The sequence below is a fragment of the Meles meles genome, chromosome 4 (genome assembly GCF_922984935.1).
Source record: "Meles meles chromosome 4, mMelMel3.1 paternal haplotype, whole genome shotgun sequence".
NCBI lineage: Eukaryota > Metazoa > Chordata > Mammalia > Carnivora > Mustelidae > Meles > Meles meles.
The window spans coordinates 61,646,111-61,669,787 of NC_060069.1; the positions used below are offsets into that span (position 1 = coordinate 61,646,111).

At 35.6% G+C, this 23,677-nt stretch overlaps 1 protein-coding gene across 10 annotated transcripts in view; it reads left to right on the top strand.

Moving 5' to 3' along the window:
• TBL1XR1 (TBL1X receptor 1) overlaps window positions 1-21,585 on the top strand; it is a 172,654-nt gene extending 151,069 nt beyond the window's left edge. For all 10 annotated transcript variants that reach the window (XM_046002231.1, XM_046002238.1, XM_046002234.1 and 7 more), the window contains 6 exons: window positions 6,583-6,704; window positions 6,842-6,916; window positions 10,751-10,878; window positions 11,457-11,622; window positions 15,027-15,128; window positions 15,966-21,585. In XM_046002231.1, the coding sequence (XP_045858187.1) occupies window positions 6,583-6,704; window positions 6,842-6,916; window positions 10,751-10,878; window positions 11,457-11,622; window positions 15,027-15,128; window positions 15,966-15,992 (620 nt within the window). In that variant the 3' untranslated portion in view covers window positions 15,993-21,585. The remainder of the gene's footprint in view (window positions 1-6,582; window positions 6,705-6,841; window positions 6,917-10,750; window positions 10,879-11,456; window positions 11,623-15,026; window positions 15,129-15,965) is intronic.
• The last annotated feature ends 2,092 nt before the right edge of the window (window positions 21,586-23,677 follow it).

Genomic DNA, 23,677 nt, shown 5'->3' on the forward strand with positions numbered 1-23,677 from the left:
AGCAGTAGGACTGCCTGAGTTCACTGCTGCTTTAAAGACTTTGTTATAGTTGGAAAGAGTTTTGATAACAAGGCTGATGAAATTTAACTGGTTATTTTCACATTATTGGTAACATCCTTTTTGCACATAGCCAGTGGCACAGCATCACCTTTAAAACTGAAACAGCTTCTGACATTCTGGCTTTTTGTCTTTTTTCTGTATAGTGTGACTAAACAAGCCAAATAAGGTACGAAGTGACCACTGTGCAGTGTCTGGGTAACATAAGTGTGCAACCATCATATTAAACAGTTCAGCTTCATTAAAGCTTATCACAGTAATAGGTGTTTACACATCAGTTTTTGCTTACCTGTTTTACTTCCACCTTTGTTTCTAGTCCTCTAGGCCACTGGCTCTTCTATCCAAAAATTTCTGACTGCTAGGAGTAATGCAAATTTGAAATAAATTAAGGGTTTGGTACTGTTACTAGCGACTATATAACATAAACCACCTTTGTGTTAGAGATGCTCTTTGTATACAGGATCCCATTTAGTCCTGACTGCAACTTGATGAGGTCAGTGGTATTGAAGTCATTTTATTAGTAAATAAGCTTTTTACCCAGGATATTCTTTCTTGCCATGCTTTTTGTTTTTTTTAAACAGCTTTGTTGAGGTGTAATTGTCATAAAATGGGCTATACATACTTAAATTGTACAGGTTGATACATTTTGACATGTATATATCATGGAAACTGTCACCACACTCCAGACGATGAATACACCTGTTAGCTTCAGAAGTTTCTCCTGCCCCTTCGTGATCTCTCCCCTTCTTCCCTAGACAACTACCTGGTCTTTCCACACCAGGAATTAGTTTACATCATGTGAATGGAATCATCCTTTTTTTTGGTCTGGCTTCTTTCACTCTGAAAAATTGTTTTGCATTCGCTTTAATTGATAAATAGTATTTTGTTGTGTGAATACACCAGTTTGTTTATCCATTCACCTGTTGAAGCAAATTTGGGTTGTTTCCAGTTTGGGGGGCTATTATAAATAAAACTGCTGTCAGTGTTCATGTACAAGTCTTCATGTAGACTTGTGCTTTCATTTGTCCTCTGCAAATGTCTAAGAATAGAATACCTAGATTATATGGGAAATATATGTTTAACTTGTTAATAAACTACTGAACTGTTTTTCCAAAGCCTACATTTTCACCAGCAGTGGATATTCTAGTCCCTCCATATCCTTGCCAGCACTTGATAAGCGGTCAGTGTCATTAATTTGAGCCACTCTAATAAGTGGGTATTGGTATCCCATTGTGGTTTAATTTGCATTTCCTAATGACCACCGATGTTGAGCATCCTGTTATCTGCCTTTTACCGTATATAGATCTTACTTGGTGAAGTAGATACTTCAAAGATCAGATCTTTTAATTTATTGTTTTCTTCTATTGAGTGTTGGGAGTTCTTCTTGTATTCTGGATACAAGTTTATCAGGTATTTACAAATGCTGTCTTACAGTCTCTGGCTCACCTTTGCATTGTTTTAATAGCATCCCTCTGTGTCACCTCTATTTCAAAGAAAAGAAAAAGCAACAGTTTCCCTCAAAGATCAGGAGTTATTACTGTTGATGAGTTCTGTAAATTATTTATTTGTTCTTTTATGTATCATGCTTTCAGTGTCAATCTAATTTGCTCTTTTTTTCTATTTGCTTGATGTGGAAGTTGAGGTCACTGATTTAGACCTTTCTGCTTTTCTATAATATGGATATTTAGTGCTATAAATTTACTTCTGATTACTACTGACATCTCTGTTTGTATAACACTCTCTTTTCCAGTAATGTGTCCTAATTATTCCAGCTGCCTAGGTCTCTGTAGATTCTCAGCTTTTGTCTCTTCAAGAAATTCATTGATCTCTGCCTAGAGAGATTCCTCTTTCCTATGCCAAGACCTGAACTTTTTTCCCCCAGATAGTAAGCTTGGGTAGTTAGAAGGGGCACACTGGTGGTTGGTTCCCATTTTTTCAGGAACCTCTGTCTTTTATTGCCTGGTGTCTACTGTCTTGAATTGTTTCTCATGTATTTTGTAAGTTTTCTGGTTGTTTTGGGCAGGAGATAAATTTGGTTCCTATTACTCCATCTTGACCAGAAATGGAAGTCCGTCATGCTTTTTAAGTTACCATATTTTAATTATTGTACTACATTGTCTCCCATATACACTCTTGCATAAAGCATAAATCATGATTACAGCTGAGTTACAATAAGTGGCCATTTCATACCCATACTATGCCTAGAAGTAGTAATAATGTTCATGAGAATTTGGAGAAATTAGGCCCCTTATACTTCGCTAGTAGGTTTGTGCCGGTGCACTCACTCACTGTGGGAAACAGGACAGTTCCTCAAAAAGCTAAACATAGAATGACCATATCATATCATCATCCAGCAATTCTACACCTAGGTATATGTCCAAAAGACTTGAAAGCAGGGACTTGAACAAATTCTTTGTCATTGTTCATAAGAGCTTTATTCACAGTAGCCAAAAGGGGGAAACAGCCCAATGTCCATCAGCAGACATGGATAAACCAAATGTACTCTACACGTACAATGGATTATTATTCAGCCATGAAGAGGAATGAAATTCTGACATATGCTGCAACATTTATATGCATTACACGCATTATGCTAAGTGAAATGTCTGTGCAAATGTCCTTTATACACATTATGCTAAGTGAAATAAAGCAGACACAAAGAGACGAATAGTACGATTTTACTTATTAACTATCTAGAACAGGCACATTCATAGAGACAAAGTAAAGATTAGAGGTTCTCAGGAGTGGGGGAAGGAGGAAACGGGGCATTATTGCTTAATGGCTACAGAGTTTCTGCTTGGGGTGATGAACAAGTGGGAAAATAGTGATGGTTGCACAACTTTGTGAACATAATACCACTGATCTTAATAAAATGACATTTTAGGTTATATATGACCACAATATTTAAAAATTTATAATAAAATATGCCCAAGCCCATTGAATTGTACACTTTAAATGGATGAATTTTATATTTATAATATATTTATATTTTAATAAAGCTGTTTCTAAAAAAATGCAGATGAGTAATAAATGTCTTTCTCTCCTTACTACATAGGGTTGTTTCATTTGTTACCTTTTTAAACTATGAAAGATGGAGGAGGTAATAGAAATACATCAAAAATTGCAGGACACAAAAATTTTGATCTTAGCTCCAAGATTTTAAAAGATTGTGTAGCCCTAGGCAAATTAACTTTTTCTAGTCTCTTTTATCATGTATAAAAGGAGATCAGTAATAGCGAATACACCTCTCACATATCACTTACATAAAAATGCGTCTTGTTGTGAGATGCATTTCTTTTTTTCTTTTTTTTTTTTTAAGTTTATTAAGTAATCTCTGCATCCATCATGGGGCTTGAACCCAGAACCCCAAGATCAAGAGTCTTGTTCTGAGCTAACCAGGCACCCCATAGAGATGTATTCCTTTTCTAAAGAATTTGTATCACCTAGACTCCTTTTATTTTAAGAGTAAACAAAAAGGAGGTAGGTGTTCTTAGATTACACCAGTTTTGTAACCACTGTATTTTATGAGGCAGATGTTGCAGCATTCCTTAACTTTCCCCAGTTAGCTTTACGTGGCCATACAGTTTTTGTTTTGTTCGGAACCTAATGGTGTATTTGTTTAAGGGCCACTTTCTCAGCCTCCCATCTCATATTTTTGCAGACAGCTCTGCATCAAATTAACATCTTGATACAATGTGACAGATTCTTGGCATTCTTCATAGCATTTTATTATACTTTTGTTTTCTAAGTTTATTAGATTTTTCAGCCCCCCCCCACCACTTAAGACTAGAACCAGTTATTAAAGAAACATTTTGTTAAAATTATTTTTCAAATGATATCTTATGTAACAGTATTTAATGTCAAAATGAAAATATAGTAGGTATTGAGTCATTGAGTAAGATTCCAGTCACGAAAACAGAATCTAATCCAAGAAGGGGAATTTAGTACAAGGAAATAGTTGCAGAGGTGTTAGAAGAGTGAAAACCAGAGGACTATGAGGTAACCTAGAGTGTAACAACTGCAGAAAACCCAAGACTGTAGAGAAGGCAGGATCCAACTACCCAGTGGGAATTAGAACTGGAGAAACAAGACTGCCCGGCAAGAACAGGCATTTGGAGTAGCCGTTGCCAGACACCCAGCCTTGAGAGAGAGGAGAGCAAAATTGCCAGACTTCTCTGTTTCTCTTGACCTTGGGCTCTTGACAGGGTCTCCCACTATATGGATCCATCTGAAAACCAGTAGGCACAGGAACCTGGGATATGTAATTTGCAAGAGTCCACCCACTGTGTGTAGAGCACAGCAGAGCAGAGTGTGGTAAAGAATGGCCCTGAGAGGGGCGCCTGGGTGGCTCAGTGGGTTAAAGCCTCTGCCTTTTGCTCAGGTCATGATTCCAGGGTCCTGGGATCAAGCCCCACATTGGGCTCTCTGCTTGGCAGGGAGCCTGCTTCCTCCTCTCTCTCTCTGCCTGCCTCTCTCCCTACTTGTGATCTCTATCTGTCAAATAAATAAATAAAATCTTAAAAAAAAAAAAAAAGGAATGGCCCTGAGAGCAAGCAGACCGTGAACAGGACAGTCACGAACATGGGTCTGAGGTGATGCGATGTGCGTAGACAGCAGTACGGTTCATACATAGTGCTCATCAAAGTTGGCCTGCATTTTTGTTACTGGCTGGTTTAAGTTGGATTCTCCCAGAAGCAGACCTTCAGCCAAGCATTTGAGTGACATGATTTATTAAGGAAGCACTCAGAAGAAACAAAGGAGGAATTGTAGGGATCAGGATGGAGAAGACGGCCCCGCTCAACCTGATCCAGGCAGGGCTTTGGGGTTTTTAGTACACCTTGAAGTTTTTCTCATCTTGAACCACATGCTAGATTTTTGAGTCTCCCCCTTTTCCCTCCCAAACCCAACTACATACCACCAGACATTGGGTACTCGCCATCGTTCGGGGGCGGGGCGGGGGGTGCTGTTGGAGGCAGCAGAACAAGGCATTCTGAAGAAGTTTACCATGGGAGCCCTTAGCACCAAAACACTTGGAAACTGGGACTCGGACACAGCACAGATAGACCGGGTCTGCAAAGGAGGGAAAGCACAGACACCTCCGAAGTCATATTGCCTTAGATGGTAGTAGAACTCAACCTGCTCTTGACTCTGCTTGCTTGGCTTATTAGTCTAATGGTGCTCAGAATACCTATTTGTAATATGCGCAAAGTAAAAATAGCTACTATTATGCATAGATATATAACAATGAGGAAGTGTGTTTCTTTTCTCTTTCCCATAGACACAGTTCTGACCTACTTTATTAAATGCTTTGTATCTCTAATGGGAATATAGAGCTTCACTCTAACTTTGTGTTTTTCTCGTTGTCTGTGTTTGCTCTGAATGGTAAACTTGTTCTGTAAAGGGCAGAACATAACATTTTTAGGCTTTATAAGCTGTAGAATCTCTGTTGGAGCCAGTGTGGTCTGCTCTTGAAGTGCAAGGCAGCCATGATAATATGTAACCAAATGAACTTGTCTAGGTTTTAATAAAACTTTATTATAAGGACACTAAAATCTGAGTTTTATATGAGGTTCACATTGATAGGTCTTCTTTTAATCATGTGTCATCTTTTGATCCTCACCCCCAGCCAAATGAAATGTAAAAACTTCTCTTGGGTAATGGGCCATAGTGTCCACACTGCTGTAAATCCCTTGTTTTTTGTGTGCTCCTATCGCTTAACCCAGTTACTTGCTATCATTACGTTAATCTGCATTACTAATTACAGAGAACTTTTGCACCTTGCAGCAGGGGGAAATGAAAAGAAAGAATCTCTAATCATATCAGAGCTAAAATAACTATTAATAGCCAGCCAGCTTTTGAGTGTCTTTTTTAATTCAATGATACAGGTTTTAAGAAGTATTTGACAAGAATCACTTAGAAGAAAATGTATTTGCGATCATATGCAATATTATTAAGTTGGGCGGATTGGAAATTATTCAGCATAACATTTTTCTAACTTGTAATATACAAAGTCTGTTTCACATACATCATCTCACTTGATTTTCACAGTATCCTTGTGTATTAAGCTTAAGAGTTTTATCCCCCTTTTTAGATGAGGAAAATAGCATGAGAAGTTAAATGACTTGCTTGGGACCCCACGGTTAGGGGTGGCAGAACCAAGCCCCCTTGTCCATTGAACACTTGAGAATTTTAGAAATGAAGTATAACATCACTTTTAAAGGTTTACAAATGCAATACCAAGAATGCAGTGCTAGTAATTTACAGAGCAAGCTCTCAGGAACCCTAATCTTCTGTGTTACTTTCTGTTAGGCCATGTCTCACATAGAGACAGCTGAACTGAAATTTAGTATTTGTGGTATTTAGATATCTTCATTTTTAAAAATTCTATTACTGACTTAAAAATTATAAACTAAAATGCTTAAGTTCGTATTAGCATACTTAATGTCCAAGCATGGTTCAAAACTAAAGCTCCTAGATTTCAGTACATGTGGAATGAACACAAACCTGGCCCTTTCTCCTTTTCAGCACCAGCACTGGATGTTGATTGGCAGAGCAACAATACCTTTGCTTCTTGTAGTACAGATATGTGCATTCATGTCTGTAAATTAGGACAAGACAGACCTATTAAAACATTCCAGGGACACACGGTGAGTAGCCTCCCCTGCCCCAAAGTGATGATGATGAATAAGTAATATTACAGAGTGGTTTTGAAGTGTGTATGTTTAATATCCAAAGAGCAGTCAGGTCTAAAAGTGAAAATGTGAATATTTCCTGTTATTTTTAGAATGAAGTAAATGCTATCAAATGGGACCCAACTGGCAATCTTCTGGCCTCCTGTTCTGATGACATGACTTTGAAGGTAATTCGAATAGTGGGGATACATGCAGTGTCACGAAGAATGGCTGCTCTGGCCATTTTTAGATTGTTCAGAATGTCTGTCTTAGAGTTCATCGAACACTTAAACCCTGGGGGCCAGGATTTACTTTTTAATACTCTTTAATAGCTAATCATTGTTTTTTATGTTTTATTTTGTGAAATATTTCAAATGTTTAAACATCACAAATAAATTCTATTTAAAAATAAGACTGGGGGGAGGGGGGTTGGAAGAGGGGGAGGGGGGCTATGGACATTGGGGAGGGTATGTGCTATGGTGAGTGCTGTGAAGTGTGTAAACCTGGCGACTCACAGACCTGCACCCCGGGGATAAAAATACATTATATATTTATAGAAATAAAAAGAATAAGATTTCTGTGGTTGATAAAAGACAGTAACCACTTAAGTCAACTGGAGATTCTATGTGGAAATAAATTCCAGACACATTCAAAAAAAAAAAAAGACTGGGGCGTCTGGGTGGCTCAGTGGGTTAAGCCTCTGCCTTTGGCTCAGGTCATGATCCCAGGGTTCTGGGATCAAGCCCCGTATTGGGCTCTCTGCTCAGTAGGGAGCCTGCTTCTACCTCTCTCTCTCTCTGCCTGCCTCTCTGCCTACTTATGATCTCTGCCTGTCAAATAAATAAAATCTTTAAAAATAAATAAATAAAAATAAAAATAAGACTGATAGGAATTGTGGTGCTAAGAAACCTGCTGTCTTAAGTTGTCTTCTAGAAGATCATATACTGGTGCAATTAAAGTTTACTTGCACGTATAAAAATTTGACTAATAAGTAACAGGTCTTTATAACATTTGTGGATTTTGCTGAAATTCTGTGAATTGTATAAATTTGATTTTGTAGGGTGAATGTATATCATCCTTGCTAGAAGCTGATCTGTAGCAGAGAATTGCTTAGTTGGAGAGTGAGCCTCGTTGACATGCGAACAGAAGCAACTCAGCATGGATTTATGTTTTTCTTGTCAGTGTGACTAAAAGAAAAACTAACACCTTGCACCTGTGCACATCACATTTAGAGAAAAAAAAAGCATTTTGAGATAAAGAACAACCTAATGCTAATCTCCAATATTAATGACGCTTTGAGCCCTTTCCTGCAACATAGTAACTCTCTGAAAATAATTTTATTCTTGACTCTGCAATGCCAGCGGCTGCAGATGTGGTGACCCTTACAGATGGAGGAATCATGCGGGAAAACTGCTTTTCCTCCTGTGAACAGAAATAAAACCTTGGTAACCTGGTGGGGTTTTTCCCTTAAATACCTGCTGTGTTTTTAGTTACATAGTTTTCTCAAGCCTGGGCTCCCTTGCAAGCACTGCTAGTAAAAAGATTTCCTTATTGCTGTTGTTTTCTTTGCATGCATGTGTATTACAGTCATAAAATGAAAACCTTTTGGAATACAGTATGGCACATATGTGGAAATGAAAGAAGGCCAGTGGCTGGAGAGTCTACTGAGTTGCAGTTAGGTTAAGTTTGAGCTAGAAAGTGTTAGCTTTTTGTCCTAACAATAATCAAAGGTCAGAATTTTAAAGCAGAAGCGAGATGGGTCAGTAAGATATTGTGTAATGGAGCAGTTCTGAGCACATGGAACATGAGTCGGAAGGTCTTGAAAAAACTGAACAATGCAAGTGGAGGTGCTAGGTGGGCCTGATGCTCCAGGAAGAACTCTACCCTTGGCATAAACATCTGGGACTTCTCTGCAGGTGGGTGGTCATTCAAAGCCATGGACTTGGATGAAGCTGTATAGGGAGAGAGAACAGAGTAAGAAAAGAAGGCAACCTTAGAATTAGAAAGTCTTAAGAAACTTCCAACAATTACCAGCCCAAGAAGAACAAGCTTCCAAAAGGAAACTGAGAAGGAATGACCAATGGAAAGAGTGTTCAGAGAAGAATGTTTCAAGGGAGGTGATGCTGTGGAAAGGTCAAATGAAATAAGTTTTGTAACATATTTTGGGGGCTTATTTACATGGAATTATAAATGTGTAGGATCCCAAAACATTATGGGTTTGTTTCATTATATCTCATTAGATACATTGCAGACAGACATGTGAAACACACCTAATTTTTGTGGAGGTTTTTTTTGGTTGTTGGCAGTTGTGTTTTGATACGTGTTTGTGTTTGTCAAGATTTACCCTCATGTCTTTATTGAATGGTTTTGCTGCAAATACCCCAGAGTCGGTTTCTCTTAATTTTTGCTCAGTAATAATATGAATTTTAAACCTCTATACACATGTTTTCAGCTCAAGCAAGGCTAATTATTCTCTACTCATCATTTTAACTTTAATTATTGCTTTGTTATTTTTCATGGTTTGTTCGGTGTGAGTCATTTCCTAAACTTTTATTATGGTAAGAAAACATCTGTTTTATCAGATTTTTAAGTGTACAGCACAGTATTGTTATCTGTGAGCATGATACTACAGACTATAGAACTGAAATTTTACACGTGGATTAGCTGGTCCCCCGATCCTCTTCCCCTCAGCCTCTAGCAGCTGCCAGTCTTCCCTTGGTTTCTGTGACTTTGACTCTTTTAGATACCTCATATAAACGGAACCATGCAGTATTTGTCCTTAAGATTCATCCATGTTGTTGCATAGTTAGGAATTCCTTTTTTTTTTTTTTTTTTTTTTTTTAAGGCTGAATGATAAATACTCAATTATATGTAATACCATATTTTCTTTATTCATTCATCCATTGATGGACACTTGGGTTGTTTCCATATCTCAACTTTTGTGACTAATGCTGCAGTGAACGGGGAGTGCAAATATATTTTTAAGATCCTGATTTTAGTTCTTTTGGATAAATACACAGAGGTGGGATTGCTGGATAATATGGTAGTTCTGTTTTTTTTTTCTTTTTTTTTTTTTGAGTATCCTCCATACTGTGTTTCATAGCAGCTAATCATTTTGCATCCCCACCAACAGTGTATAAGTGCTCTAATTTCTCCATGTCCTTCTCAACATTTATTGTCTTTTTTATGTTATAATAGCTATCCTAATAGATGAGAAATGATACCCTATTGTAGTTTTGATTTGCCTTTCCCTTATGTCTAGTGACATTGAGCATCTTTTCATATACCTACTGGCCATTTGTATATCTTCTTGAAAAAAAGGTCTGTTCAAGTCATTTGCCCATTTTCAAATTGGATTATTAGGGTTTTTGCTGTTGAGTTACAGGATTTCCTCAAACATTTTCAGAATTAACTCTTTATTTATAGATACATGGTTTGCGTATGTTTTCTCCCATTCTGTCAGTTGTCTCTTTATTGTCCCTTTGCTGTGCAGAAGCTTTTTAATTTTATATAGTCCATTTGCCGTTTTAGTTTTGTTGCCTGTGCTTTAGTGTCCGGAGGAATGTATTATTTGCAAGTTGCTTATCTATTTGCCCTTCTCTGTTGAAAAATACTTCCTGATTCTGAATCCTAAAAGGAATTTATAATCTACATCTTTTACTTAAGGGACAGTGTTAAAACTAATACCTTAAACATTTTAGGATCATTACCTAAAGGACTTAATAAATGTTGAAGTTTGTACCATCTTAAGCTCTCAAAGCTAATCTTAGAACTACAGCTAATTCAATCTTGAAGTCTCAGAACAGTGAACATTTGGAAAGGACTTAGAGCTAATTTGTCATTTTTTAAAAGAGAGATAAATATTAAACATGTTCTGTATTTTAATTTCTTTGCAAATAGTCCCTTGATCTCTAATCACCATTCTGGTTGTACTGCTTATATTTTAGATTGGCACAGTAGTATTTTAAATGTATCCTTTGTATGGGACAATATAATTGCATACATTTTTCTTTTTTGCACAGATATGGAGTATGAAACAAGACAATTGTGTCCATGATTTGCAAGCACATAATAAAGAAATTTATACTATCAAATGGAGTCCAACAGGGCCAGGGACAAATAATCCAAATGCCAACCTTATGTTAGCAAGGTAATATTTATGTTTTACTCTCCTTTTATGAATCTTCCACATAAAAAGCTTCTAATAAATATGACAGAGTTAGGAAAGATTCCATGAAATGGGAGTGTATCCTTCAAAAAAAAAAATTTTTTTTTTTTTTTGATGGGAGCATTTAAACTTGGAGTTTTATTCTTATTTCAGGGCATAATGGGTTTTTATATTGAGTTATCAAATATTGTATGAAATATTGATTAAAACTCAAGTAATTGAGGCATAGTATAATAAAGTTTTTAAGCATTAAAATAAAAAAATGTAGTCAGTACATTGTTCAAAACCATGAATCAGTGAATACAGAAGAATTAAAAGAGCTAAGGGATACAGTGAAATTAGCTCATTTTGTTTTTTCAGTTTGGAGGCTTGGAGATGCCCTTAAGCTGCCTTGTCTCCTCTATAGTTTGCTTCTAAAACATTTGCTTCCTAACATCCCAGTCTGCATCTCACAAGGAACTTGTGGCTGGCTACTAGAAATGGCTGAATATTATTGATCGGGGGTGGGGCTTGGGAATATTCCATTACTTATAAAGTCATTTTGTTTCCTCCTTGCTCAGTGCATCCTTCGATTCTACTGTTAGATTATGGGATGTAGACCGAGGAATTTGCATCCATACTTTGACAAAACACCAAGAGCCTGTGTACAGTGTGGCTTTTAGTCCTGATGGCAGGTACCTGGCAAGTGGTTCTTTTGACAAATGTGTGCACATCTGGAACACACAGGTATGTCTCAGTTATTTTAATCATCACCTGCTTTTATAGTTACAAGAAGCACTTGCCTGTATAAATTCTTTTTTCTCTTTTGTCATTCCTTTTATGACATCACTCAATCTTTAGTTTTTGAGTGAGTACTTTTTTTGAATTTACAGCCAAATAAAGACTGAAGCCAGTTGAAGTTATGTTTTCCTAATGTAGACCAGAATTTAGAAATAAATTTAGGTTCTTGTTTTATTTTTTTTGAGTTTGCTGACCTGAAATGTGAGAGTTTAAGATACATATTTAGATAAATGATGTAGTTTCTTTATTTTTAAAAAAAACTTGTCTTTGAAGGAGCTATAAATGAGCAGTTCATAAAATGTACTAAAGGACAAGATTTTATGGCTGAACAGTGATTTATCAGGAATAGACTTAAAACTATACTACCTTTGTAGCAACAGTTGTATAGAGAGAGCCTTTCCTAAAAATGGGGAAAACAGCCAGTTACTTTATTTCATCTTCTCACCTTTTTAGTGTTTATGCTCCACGTACTGTTTTTTTTGTTTGTTTGTTTGTTTTTTTTAAGATTTTATGTATTTATTTATTTGACAGAGAGAGAGAGATCACAAGTAGACAGAGAGGCAGGCAGAGAGAGAGGAGGAAGCAGGCTCCCTGCGGAGCAGAGAGCCCAATGCAGGGCTCGATCCCAGGACCCTGAGATCATGACCTGAGCCGAAGGCAGCGGCCTAATCCACTGAGCCACCCGCAGTCGCTTGACTCCTTCACCCCATCAGTGACCACTTCTTAGCTGGTCATAGTACACCCGTATTCAGTTACTGTGAGCTCTCTCTCTGTGTGGCTGATCGTCATATTTGGTCAGACTATTGTGCATAAGTCATCATTTTCAAATATCATTTTTAATTAAGTTACTCATTCAGATGGTCTCCCCTAAATACTAAAAAGGTATACACTGGGAAGTCTTAGAGCTCCCATTTTCTTTTTGATGCCTTACAAGTAACTATTTTTATTAACTTCTCTTTCATACTTCCTGACATTTTTTGTGAATAAAAGTATTAAGATTCTGTCACTTTTATACTCTCACTGTTTCATTTTTTAATTTATATTTTTAATCCCCTTGGTATTGATTTTTATATGTATGATTTGAGGTAGAGATATAATTTTTATATTTCTAATGGCTAGCCAGTTATCTAAACACTGTTTACCCCTTTGCTGTCTCATAATGCAACTTCTTTCATATAGCATGTTCTTACTATGGTTTTTTGTAGATTCTCTTATACTGCATTGATAGAAATTTGTATATGCCTGCATTGTTAGCATAGTTTTAATAACGTATAGATCCCTTCTCATTGTCTTTTTTCTCCCTTCATTAAAGTCTTATAATTTTCTTTATGAAGATCTTTTTTCTTAATTTATTCTGAAGTGCATTATGGGTATTATTATTAATCATAAATGACGTCTTTTTAAAAACATATTTATGTTACTTACTGGTTGTTGCTTGTGTTTGGAACATAACGAATTTTGGCATATGGAGACTGAATCCTTCCGCCTGTCTGAGCTCTCTTAACTGGTTTTAATGGTTTAGGTTTCCCCTTGACTTCCTTTATTCTTTTTGTTATGATTGAATAGCAGAGACTTTCTAAGTATAATCTGTAGATAATCTGCCAGTTGTATACATTTCCAGTCACTTATTTACTCCATTTTGAAAAAATCAATTTAAATGAAAATTGGGTATAGAAATATAGGATTCTAATAATGGAGGATACATGTAGGCTCTTAGGGGGCATTTGAGCAACTGTCCATACTGTTTAGATGTATCACTATTGTATGTCAAAAAGTATTGGGAGCCTGGGTGGCTCAGTGGGTTAAGCCTCTGCCTTTGGCTCAGGTCATAAATTGAGGGTCCTGGGATTGAGCCCCGCATCAAGCTGTGGAGAAGCTCAGCAGGGAGCCTGCTTCTCGCGCTCTCTCTGCCTACCTCTCTGCCTCCTTGTGCTCTCTGTCAAATAAATAAATAAATTCTTTTTTAAAACATCATTTTACTTTTTTCTTTTAAGTTTGAAAATAGTAAACTTATATTTAGTGAATTTTTAGTGCACTCAGTGTCTTTTTGTCAAATATAAATCTAGTTTTTTCTCTCCTCATTTGGATTGCCATCCATATGATATGTTACCCAAGCATTTCACAGGTCAGTTGTATTAATCCATTGGTCTCCGTTAATGTTATTGCTCTAGTTGGTTGACCATGATATTTTAGTTCAGTTATAGCCTACTTTGAGCTTAGAAATTGCTAAGTGCTTTGGAAAGAAAGTTGTTTGGAAAGAAAGTTTTTAAGCACCAAAGCTTACTGTCCTATAGATTTTAATTCCTATACATTGATTTTAGATTTTGTTGGTGCCACTCCTTTCTCCTAATTAACCATGGAAGTACACTCAATACCTACTAGACTCACGCTTAAATTAATCTTTTAAATTGCAAAAAAACTTTAGGTAGGGGGAAGAAAACAGTTGAACCTTTCTGATGTGATCAGCTGTAGCAGTGCACCTGTGGTTTCTAGAAGAGGAAAGCAAGGGAAAAGAGACTTCTGACTAAGTAATTAAATTAGGATTGGTTGTCTGAGGACATATTTACAAGGTACATGACTTGCTGCCGTGTAGTTTTTAGGTGGATCTGCTACCTCTACTTTGGCCTTTTTAGGTTTTCATAAAGCTGAGACATACTTCGGCTGGACAGAAAACCAGAAGCATATATTTTATTGTTTTCCGGTTTCTCACAGCAGAGACTCTGATCTTTGCCCTGTTTAATGACTGGTTTCCTAGGAGAATTTTTTTTTTTTTTTACAGAGTTTAATTATTCAGTGGGTGGCTGAATAATTTTGGTTTCCTTTTTTTAAATTTTTTTTTTTTAATTCCCTCTATCTTAGGGGGTTCTCAGTAAATATAGAGTAATTTAACAGACTTACACTGGAATTGTCTTTACTAGTTTATTATACTTTCTCTTTAGGATGTTTTAGCAAAGAAATTTGGACTTCATTTTGTGTCTCTACATGTTAGCCAAACTTATGCACCACCCTTCAACAACAACAGTTTATTTATGACAAGACATAACATTGAATGTTTACTCCATGGTTAACTGTATCAAGGAGGCCAAAGATAGCTAAGAATGGTTATCACTACTGGAGAAACAGAGAGAGAAAGTGTGTGTGTGTGATCTGTTGAGAGCAGGCAAGTGTTATCATTTTATAGAAGGGTCATCACATTTCTAGTATTTCAAAACTTTAAACTTTATTTTGGAGTCAAAGCTAAATTCTATCTGATTGCTTGAAATAATGCCGTATAATATTTTTACCTAAATAATTTGGATTTATAATAATATATGTTCTCATTTTTAAGAATGTTTCTTTCATTTTTTTAGACAGGTGCTCTAGTTCACAGCTATAGGGGAACAGGTGGAATTTTTGAAGTTTGCTGGAATGCAGCAGGAGACAAAGTTGGAGCCAGTGCATCAGATGGTTCAGTAAGTATAATGAAGTGTTTCCAAGGGGGTGGGCGTGTAAGCATAGTAAATAAATGTGGCTTATTGTGGTCGTGACTACAAAAGTCTTCTTTTCAAAATACATTTTATGGCACTGATCTTTTTTACTGGAGGTTGTATATTTTTATGTTTATTTCACTCAAATAATCTGAATAAAATATAGGCTGTGTTTGCCAAAAGACTATCTTCATAACCAAGAAATGGATGGTTGTTTTTAATGGAAACCTTTGTTGATGAAATTGAGTGTAGAAGAATACCGCTTGGAGAGGGATTTGAAATTTTAATGCCTATTTCTACCTTGTCTTCCTTGTGGAAGAGTGTTGGTGGCCCAGGGCGGGGCAGGTAGAGGCAGTTGAGTCCTGCACCGAGGAACATGTGATACTGAAAGACTTTCAGGATGACATTGGCCAGCTCTTTATAGAAATACTAGTTTTGCCTTCCAAAGCTCTGAAGGCAAAGGGAAAATGAAGAGGCTGTTAGCCATCAGCTGTTTTCTGAAGGTACAGCTTAATATAATCTGAGATCTCTTTCACGTAGGCCCGAAAGATAGGAAATGGTCTATCTTGAGCATATTTTTTTCTATTTTTTAATTAACAGAGAGTAGATCTTCAAAATTTTAGCCATGGTTCTTTCTCTATAGTATTAGCCCGTAGTTGTTTCCTCCACCTCTTAGATGATTTGTCTGATTTCTGTTCGTTAAGTGCCCAGTCCCATGATTAATGTTGGCTTTACCAATTTCATGAACTAGGAGGTAAACATTAAACTAAAAATGTACAATGAAATTCTTAACGCACTTTTGATTATTTTAATTTCTTACAGGTTTGTGTATTAGACCTTCGGAAATAGCGCTACTAGTTGGAAGCCATGGACCGACTATGAATGTGTACATAGCCAAAATGACTGTCCCTGACCCATGTACTGCTATAGTCCCACTTGAACCATGGCCAGTCCACTACAGCCAAATCTAAAAGAAATATATACATACAGTGTATATAAACAAAATTGCACCCTGAAGATGACAGAATTTTGTCACAGCTTGTGAATTCTGTTCACCAAGTGCTGGAATCTAATCTGCTGTGCCCCTAAAATAGCATTTAGAAGTTTTGGATATGAAAAACAGAAGAGAGAAATATGCGTTATAAAAGCAGCCCATATGTGTACCAGTTTTTGGATACTAATGACAGCCTTGTTTCTCCCCTTTGAATCAGAAGACACCATGGATTATATTCTTTTTTCCCTTCAGTAGTTGAGCAGTTTGTATGTACAGAGAAAATGGACTTAACAAAAACTTGCAGCAGTAGTTCGTTCTTGCTTTTAAACTTTGTTTTTGGTTTAGTTTATGGATGCATGAAGTAAGGGAGTGAATCAGTTTCTTGTTTATATTTTTTTCACCTTTTAAACAAAAATTCTTAAAAATATTTTAATGCATTCTTTTGAAGAGATAGATATTTGGTACATTTTATGGCTCCCAGAGCATATATTCAATTGGTGCATGTTGTGGAAGGGGGAATTGGAAATTGAATGAAAATAGATGACTTTTGGTCATGTCAATCTGTAAGACACATCAGTAAAAGGATACTATGCTCTGTTTTTTTGTTTTTGTTTTGTTTTGTTTTTGTTTTTTTGTTCTTTTTTGGTGATGTGGCTTAAATGCAATAGTTTCTTTTTTGGGACATATTTCTGCCAATTAAAGACTAGAAGGGCACAATTTTTTTTAATACCATAGAGAAGATGCATAAAAAAAATCTTCTGATGTTTTGTAGCCATAACTAAATTATGGTTAAAATGTGCACTATTGTGAAAAGGAGCAAAGTAGGTTTGGGGGTTTTTTTTTGTTGTTGTTGTGTTTGTTTGTTTATTTGTTTTGCTTTGTTTTTTAAGAGATTAAAATGTTTCTGGATAAGGATTAGCTTCTCAAAGTGTCCATCATTCTATGTAGAAGCTTAAATATGTAATGTAACCAAACTCCAGTATTAAAAATCTCTCATGTTGTTTTTCTTTATACAAAGCAAGATAACGGCATATAACACTGCCATTACATGGCAAAATGTTTGCTACCTTAGTTTAAAAACAATCTTTAAAACAAAAGACTTGCTTCAAGGTGTTTTTAAATAGCAGTGATTCACAATTTAAAAAAAAAAAAAAGTATAATTGCACTAAGCTCCCTGCTGCTCTGATTCTGCATTCGTGGTACTTGTGACTACATTTTTTTCAAATACGGATAGATTTAAGCTGCTATTTTTTTTTCTTAGTAATCACTACTATATCATGTCTTTTACTCTGTTTATAATATCAAGTATTTTCTGAAAGGTATAGGTATCAGAGCAAACCTCTTCTTGTGTTCATGCAACTAAAAGCTAAAATATACAGAATGTGCAAATGATAGATAGCATGGGGCTGTGTTTATATATATGACTAACAGGTTTGTCATGATTAATGTAAGTATCCACAAGTGTCCATTTTGAAGAGAATAGTTGTCAAATTTATATCTCAAAGATTTTAATTAAGGAGTTGCTTATTATTAAGCTTAGCAAATTTATAACACTATTTCTGTCACTAATTATTTTGAGGCCTTTACTACTAAAATTTTAACCTGTGTTTTAAGTTGAAATAGAAACCGATTTAACCCAAGTAACGCAGCTTTGATTATCAGCATTTGTTGTTTTGCTGTTTTTACAAAACAGCATTGATTGAAGCAAGTCTTGGTTTTACTAAGGTAGGATAGCATTTGCTATTGGTAAAGAGAATAAATACACTTAATTTCACAATACATTGTTATATGTACCCCAGTTGTTGTTAGTGGGGACTATGATACTGTAATAATATTTTTTAAAATTTACATCCAGAGAGGCAGTCATTCATGATGGTTTTGTGCCAGCTGTTTTTAGGGTTTTGGATCACATTATAGATATTTAGAACTATTACCCTGTGACCTATGTAGGAAACCTAATATGCTGAGTATCTGGCACTTGAAATCCTGCTTTTATTGCTAGAGGTCCACATCTGTGGTTGACCTCTGTTGTTGTTTAAAAAAAAATAAATAAAAATTTAAAAATCTGTGCAATAACTTTTAAATGTGCTCCCAGGAATAGACACAAATGTTTTGAGTAGGTTAAGCTGCATTTTCCTTTAGTGATGCATCTGTCAATTGCACTGAATTTAAATCTGAAAGTCAGAGGTGATTATTGATAGTACTTTTGTATTTTGATATGGACAATTTATTCATTTGCATACAGTTATTGACTTTTTTTCCCCAGCTGATTTAAAGATAGTCAAGAAGTTCTGCAGTATAGCTGCCAGAGTAGACAGCTACCTTTTGATGGTATTGTCACCTTTTCTTTCTTTATTTCCTTTTTTAATCTTTAGCTGTTTTACTTAAGCATAATAGCCACCATAGGACATATAAAAGATTATAAATACAGAGCTTTATTATCCTAAAATCTTGGGTCTTTTAAGTATAAACCTTATTGGAAAGGTATCCATTTTGTAGGCTTGGGTTCTTCATGAGCATATAGTCGTTTGTTTTTGCTGCTGTTCTCAACATCATCATTGCCTGCTGATGTGCCACGATGCTGCTCCAGTAGACAAAAGTAAGATTGCCTCAAATTTGAGCAGTAACTTGATTGTAAGAGACCAAGTTTCACGGCCTGCACGATTCTGTATTTGAGGTTCTTGGCTTGTTTTTCCTTCCTTTTTTTTCTGAGAACTTATTCCTAAAGATCAACTGATTCCAGTAGATGTTTTATGGTATTCATTGTATATCATTGTATAAGCTACTGTAAGAAACTTACAAGGAAAAATAGAAAGGAAAACTTGAATGAATAGAGTACTCATTGATTAAAGTTGAATAAAGAAAGAGCAGCTGTCACTCTTAAACTTCATAAAGGAATATCTTCTTTTTCTTCTCCATGTAGGAATCGCATACATTCTTTTATCTGTTCCAATCCCCATTTCTGTCGTTGATCAGGTACCATCATTGAATTTCAAATGACTTTTAGAAGTGGTAACTTTTAATTTCCTAATAGATTTTAGAGTATATTGAATTGTTTTAATAATAATTCTCTAGGTAAGTATGTTTTAGGATTAAACACCTTTTACAGATACTGAAAGTGCCTCCTTTTGTGGTGTAAAAAACAAATTATGGTGCAAAAAGTAATTATTAGATTGAATTACATGAAGGTTTTTTGCTTTTTGACATAAAAATGTCAAGAGAAAGGCCAAAGATTTGTACTTTTTCACTTACAAAGCACTCCTTTTTTCCTTAGACTTCTTCCTGTCAAATTAGATTTAATGAGAGAGTACTATTTTTAAGGAGCTATCTGTTTATGTAGAATGATTTTGTTAAGAGTAATGTAAACTATTATTGCATAGAGGCCTGAAGAGGAGTATGCATTTTTGCTATTTGATGGAATCACATGTGATTCGCAAATGATTGCCCTGATGTGAGCGAAAATGTTAGAATTTACTAGGTAAGCAGAAAAATAAATCTCAAATGCAGTGCTGTTTACTCTTTTCAAAACCGTTTTCATCTTAAGCACATTGTACATTTCTATAGAACCTGCATTTACTCTCACATGCTAAGGGTGGTGCTTGCGTTTGGTGAATTACTGTTGACTGTTTCCACAGAAACTTTTTCAGTGGACCAACATTGTGGCATGGCAGCAAATGCCAACATTTTGGGGAATAGCAGCAAATCTACAAGAGACCCTGGTTGGTTTTTTGTTTGTTTGTTTTTGTTTGTTTTTCCTTCTGAATCAGCAGGGATGGAAGGAGAGTAGGGAAGCTAAGAATTACTCCTTCCGGTAGTAGCTCTGAAGTGTCACATTCAATATCAATTTTTTTAAACATGATTCTAGTTAAATGTAGATGAGAGAGAAAAGAGGAAGTGTTCACTTTTTTTAATACACTGATTTAGAAATTTGATGTCTAATACCAGTAGTTCTCAAGTATTAATAGCATTCTTTATTTCTGCCTTTCTGTTGACGGTGTTGAAGCAGGGTGAATAACTAGGGCATCTTTTTCTTTCCTCGTAAGCTGTTTTACGATGTTTTCTTTGGAGTTTCTGCATAAGTTCAAGAAAACATTCTGCATGTTGTATCTAAGTCTGATGTACTTACTTATCCATCTCATTAAAAGCAAACACAGACTGCGTTTTGTGGCTCTGTGACCCCTAAATACAGAACCAATTTTCTTCTTAACTGACTTTGACATTGTAGCTATGATGTTCTTATTTTGATTTTGGCAAATCCTTTGGGTCTAATTCTGTGAGCCTACCTATAGCACTGGATTAAAATGTCTGCATCATTTCTTTAGTTATCCAGTTAACTTTAAAACTGTTGTAAAAGTGTAAACCAGCCCATGACAGTTTTTTGTACGTGTTAAAGAACGTTCTTGTTCAGTTTTCATGATTCTTGTGCAAGGAAGACTGATCCAGATGTTCTCTGCTGTCCTGGACCATGTTAATTACACTCACGATGTACTTTGGTTCCACATCACAATGATTTGTCCCCAATGACCCTTTTATCCTTTCTAGGCACATTTTTGTTGTTGTTGTTGTTGTTGCGGTTTCCCTTTGCATTGTATTGCTTTGACAACTGTAATTTGAATCAGATCTGAAAGAGGTCCAGAATAAAATATATTTTGATATTATGTTGGCTGTGTACATATATGAAACCTTTGATATCTATGTAGTTTGTATAGACTATTTACTAGTCAAGTAAAGAGAGAGGGATGCTATTTCTTGTTTACAATTTCTTGTTTACATTTTAATTGCATTTAATCCTCCAATGTTTATTGTAGAATAAACTTTTCTTGCTCTGAGTTAGCCTTCATGACATAACAACATGTCTGTTCTCTACCACACTGGTGTTTAATCAGTTACAACAACTGCCGTCAGAACCCAAACCCACTGTTTTCCGTAAGTGTGTTGTTTTCTAAGATAGATACTTTAAAGTAAGCCCATAGATAAAATTAAAAATTTTACTATTTTATTACTTCTCACAGATGAGATTTTTTAAATGAAGGGATTATTTACTATTTTTATTAAAGAATAATAGAGCATTTAATCAGCTAAGAAGTAACAGTCGCTTTGGAATTATTTTGGAAAATAATGCTGTATTTAAAGGACATCATTTCATATAAACTAAAAGAGACCTCAGATTCATTTGCTTAGTGTGCAAGTTAAGCACAAAACCGTGTGTATATATGTGGCTGAAGATTTTAGGGCAGGATTCTCAACTTCCTTAGTGACATTTTTTTCTTCATATAAACCAATTCTAATTTAATAATTTTCTTCCTTAGCTAGTTGCTTATGTTGCTAACAAACCTTATAATCTTTGAAGAACGATACCAGTCACCTTCCAGTTTTAATTAATCCCAGCTCTTGAGAGTTACTTAGAGACCCTTTGTAAAAGAATCATTGAACACTTTTTTTTTTTTTTTCTAAAGAAACACTTAGTCTTCAGGTCTTCTGCCTTTCCCTTTCATTTCCTTAAGCAGAAACTAACACAGGCAAAGACTTGTCATGTTTTATTAAATGATAAGTTTTTACAGTTGCTAGAGCTGTCTGACAGTCTTTCATTTTCAGAGGGTTAACTTTTATTGCATGGCATAGATTAATAATATTCTGCATTTTACACTTTCAGAAAGTGTTGGACTACTAAGGATTATAATCCATCTAAATTTAAGGTAAAATCAAATCAGTTTCAGTAGTCATAGAAGGGGTTATTTTTAATTTCATAGTTGTTACACTTTGAAATAGATCAAATTTCTCACCTAGTATACATAGTAGCAGATGAAAGTATACTGTTTCCCCAATATATTCATTTGCAAAATGCAGTGGAGGAAAAGACACTATGGACAGTAGATTTATGGTGCTTTTCTCTGCTGTACCAAAGCTCTCTGTCAACAATGAAATGTTAACCCTATGCTACTTTTTCTGCATGTTTCTTCTTAAATGTCATATCTCAATGCTTATTTGTCCTAACTTGTAATATTTTTGTATTAAATTTTTTAGGAACTCCTTGTAATTTATTTATAATTTAAAATATATTAAACACAAAGTGTTTAGTAAAGTACAGAAGACAATTATTAATGTTTGTTGGTTGTTGGGTTTGTATGATCACTTATGCAAACAATTCACACTTTAAGAACTAGGACCAGTGGGATGGAATCTACACAGAAAAAGATAATAACAATTCTTTTTTTTAAAGTTTGTATATTATACTAATCCAGTGTCAGAATGGGCTGCTTTAAGAGATACTGTACTATCAGAAATATAAAAAATATAGTTTAGAGGGCCACTGGGCCAGACTACTGTAGAGGAATTCAAGAACTGAGGGAATACCTCAAGTAGTCAAACTCTTGCTTTAAAAATCCAGTCACACTGAATTTAGTCTGAGACATTAAAAACATCAGGTGTCAGAATCTCATACATTCAAATGAAAGGATTTCGAAAAATCTGTACATTGTCAGGTCCTTTTCCACATAAGCTCTTTTTGACGCAATTAACCTGGTCAAGTAGTGTATGTAAATTATCTGATTTTCCAGCGTGGGTTCCTGAGGAGAGTATACCTCAGTAGAGGATGGGGAATAGCACAGTTAGCACACATACCATCATAAAAGCCTAGAGTCATCAAATAATTCAAATGAAGTTAAATAGCACATAAAATTGTAGCTATGTAGTATGTTTAAAAATACTTCCATTTAAGTGGTTGAAATAATTTAGTGTATGGAAATAAGCTGAAGTATGAAGTTGTGTAAATGTGGTGTTGATAACTCCAGAATAAATTAGAGGTAAGTAAACTTTTTACAGCGTTATTAACCAGGAGTCCATTAGAACTCTTTTTAAAATAAAATACTTGGCCCTGCCCTGAACCTACTGGCTGATACGGTAACATAGGGATGTGTGCATTTTTTGTGCTTATTTGTGTGCCGTAAATGATGGGGGAGGGGGGGAGGCTAGGGAAGAAAGTTGGGTAACGGGCATATTGTATATTTATTATAAAACACATGCTTGTAAGGACATTGAAAAATAATAAATTCCCATTTCTATGCTCCCAGCTGGTTCCTCAGTGGAAACCACTTATATTTTGTCCTTGCAAACATTTTTAATACACACACACACACACACAAAAAAAAAACCCCACCGTAAGTGTAGTTGTATTTTTTTGCTGATTTCGAAAACTTTTTCACTAAAATCGTCAGAGACTTTTGTCCTGTAGGTCCTTACCTATGCTGCAGAAGTAGAGTATACCATAGAGGTTCTATGAGCATGAATTCTGCCAGACGGCCTTGGCTGAATCCCAACTCCCCTGTGCAACTGTTGGACCTAAGGAGCTATTTTACTCCTCTTCCCATCTGTGAAATGTGAGAAATTGGTTATAAAGATGAAAACTGTTCATCACACCCAAGCCCTTAGAGAATTGTGCCTGGTTGTAGCAAGTGCACTATGGGATGCCATTATTTTGATTTTTTAATGGTTGCATTATATTATACACCATAATTTAGGCCCCAATAATGTAGATTTACTT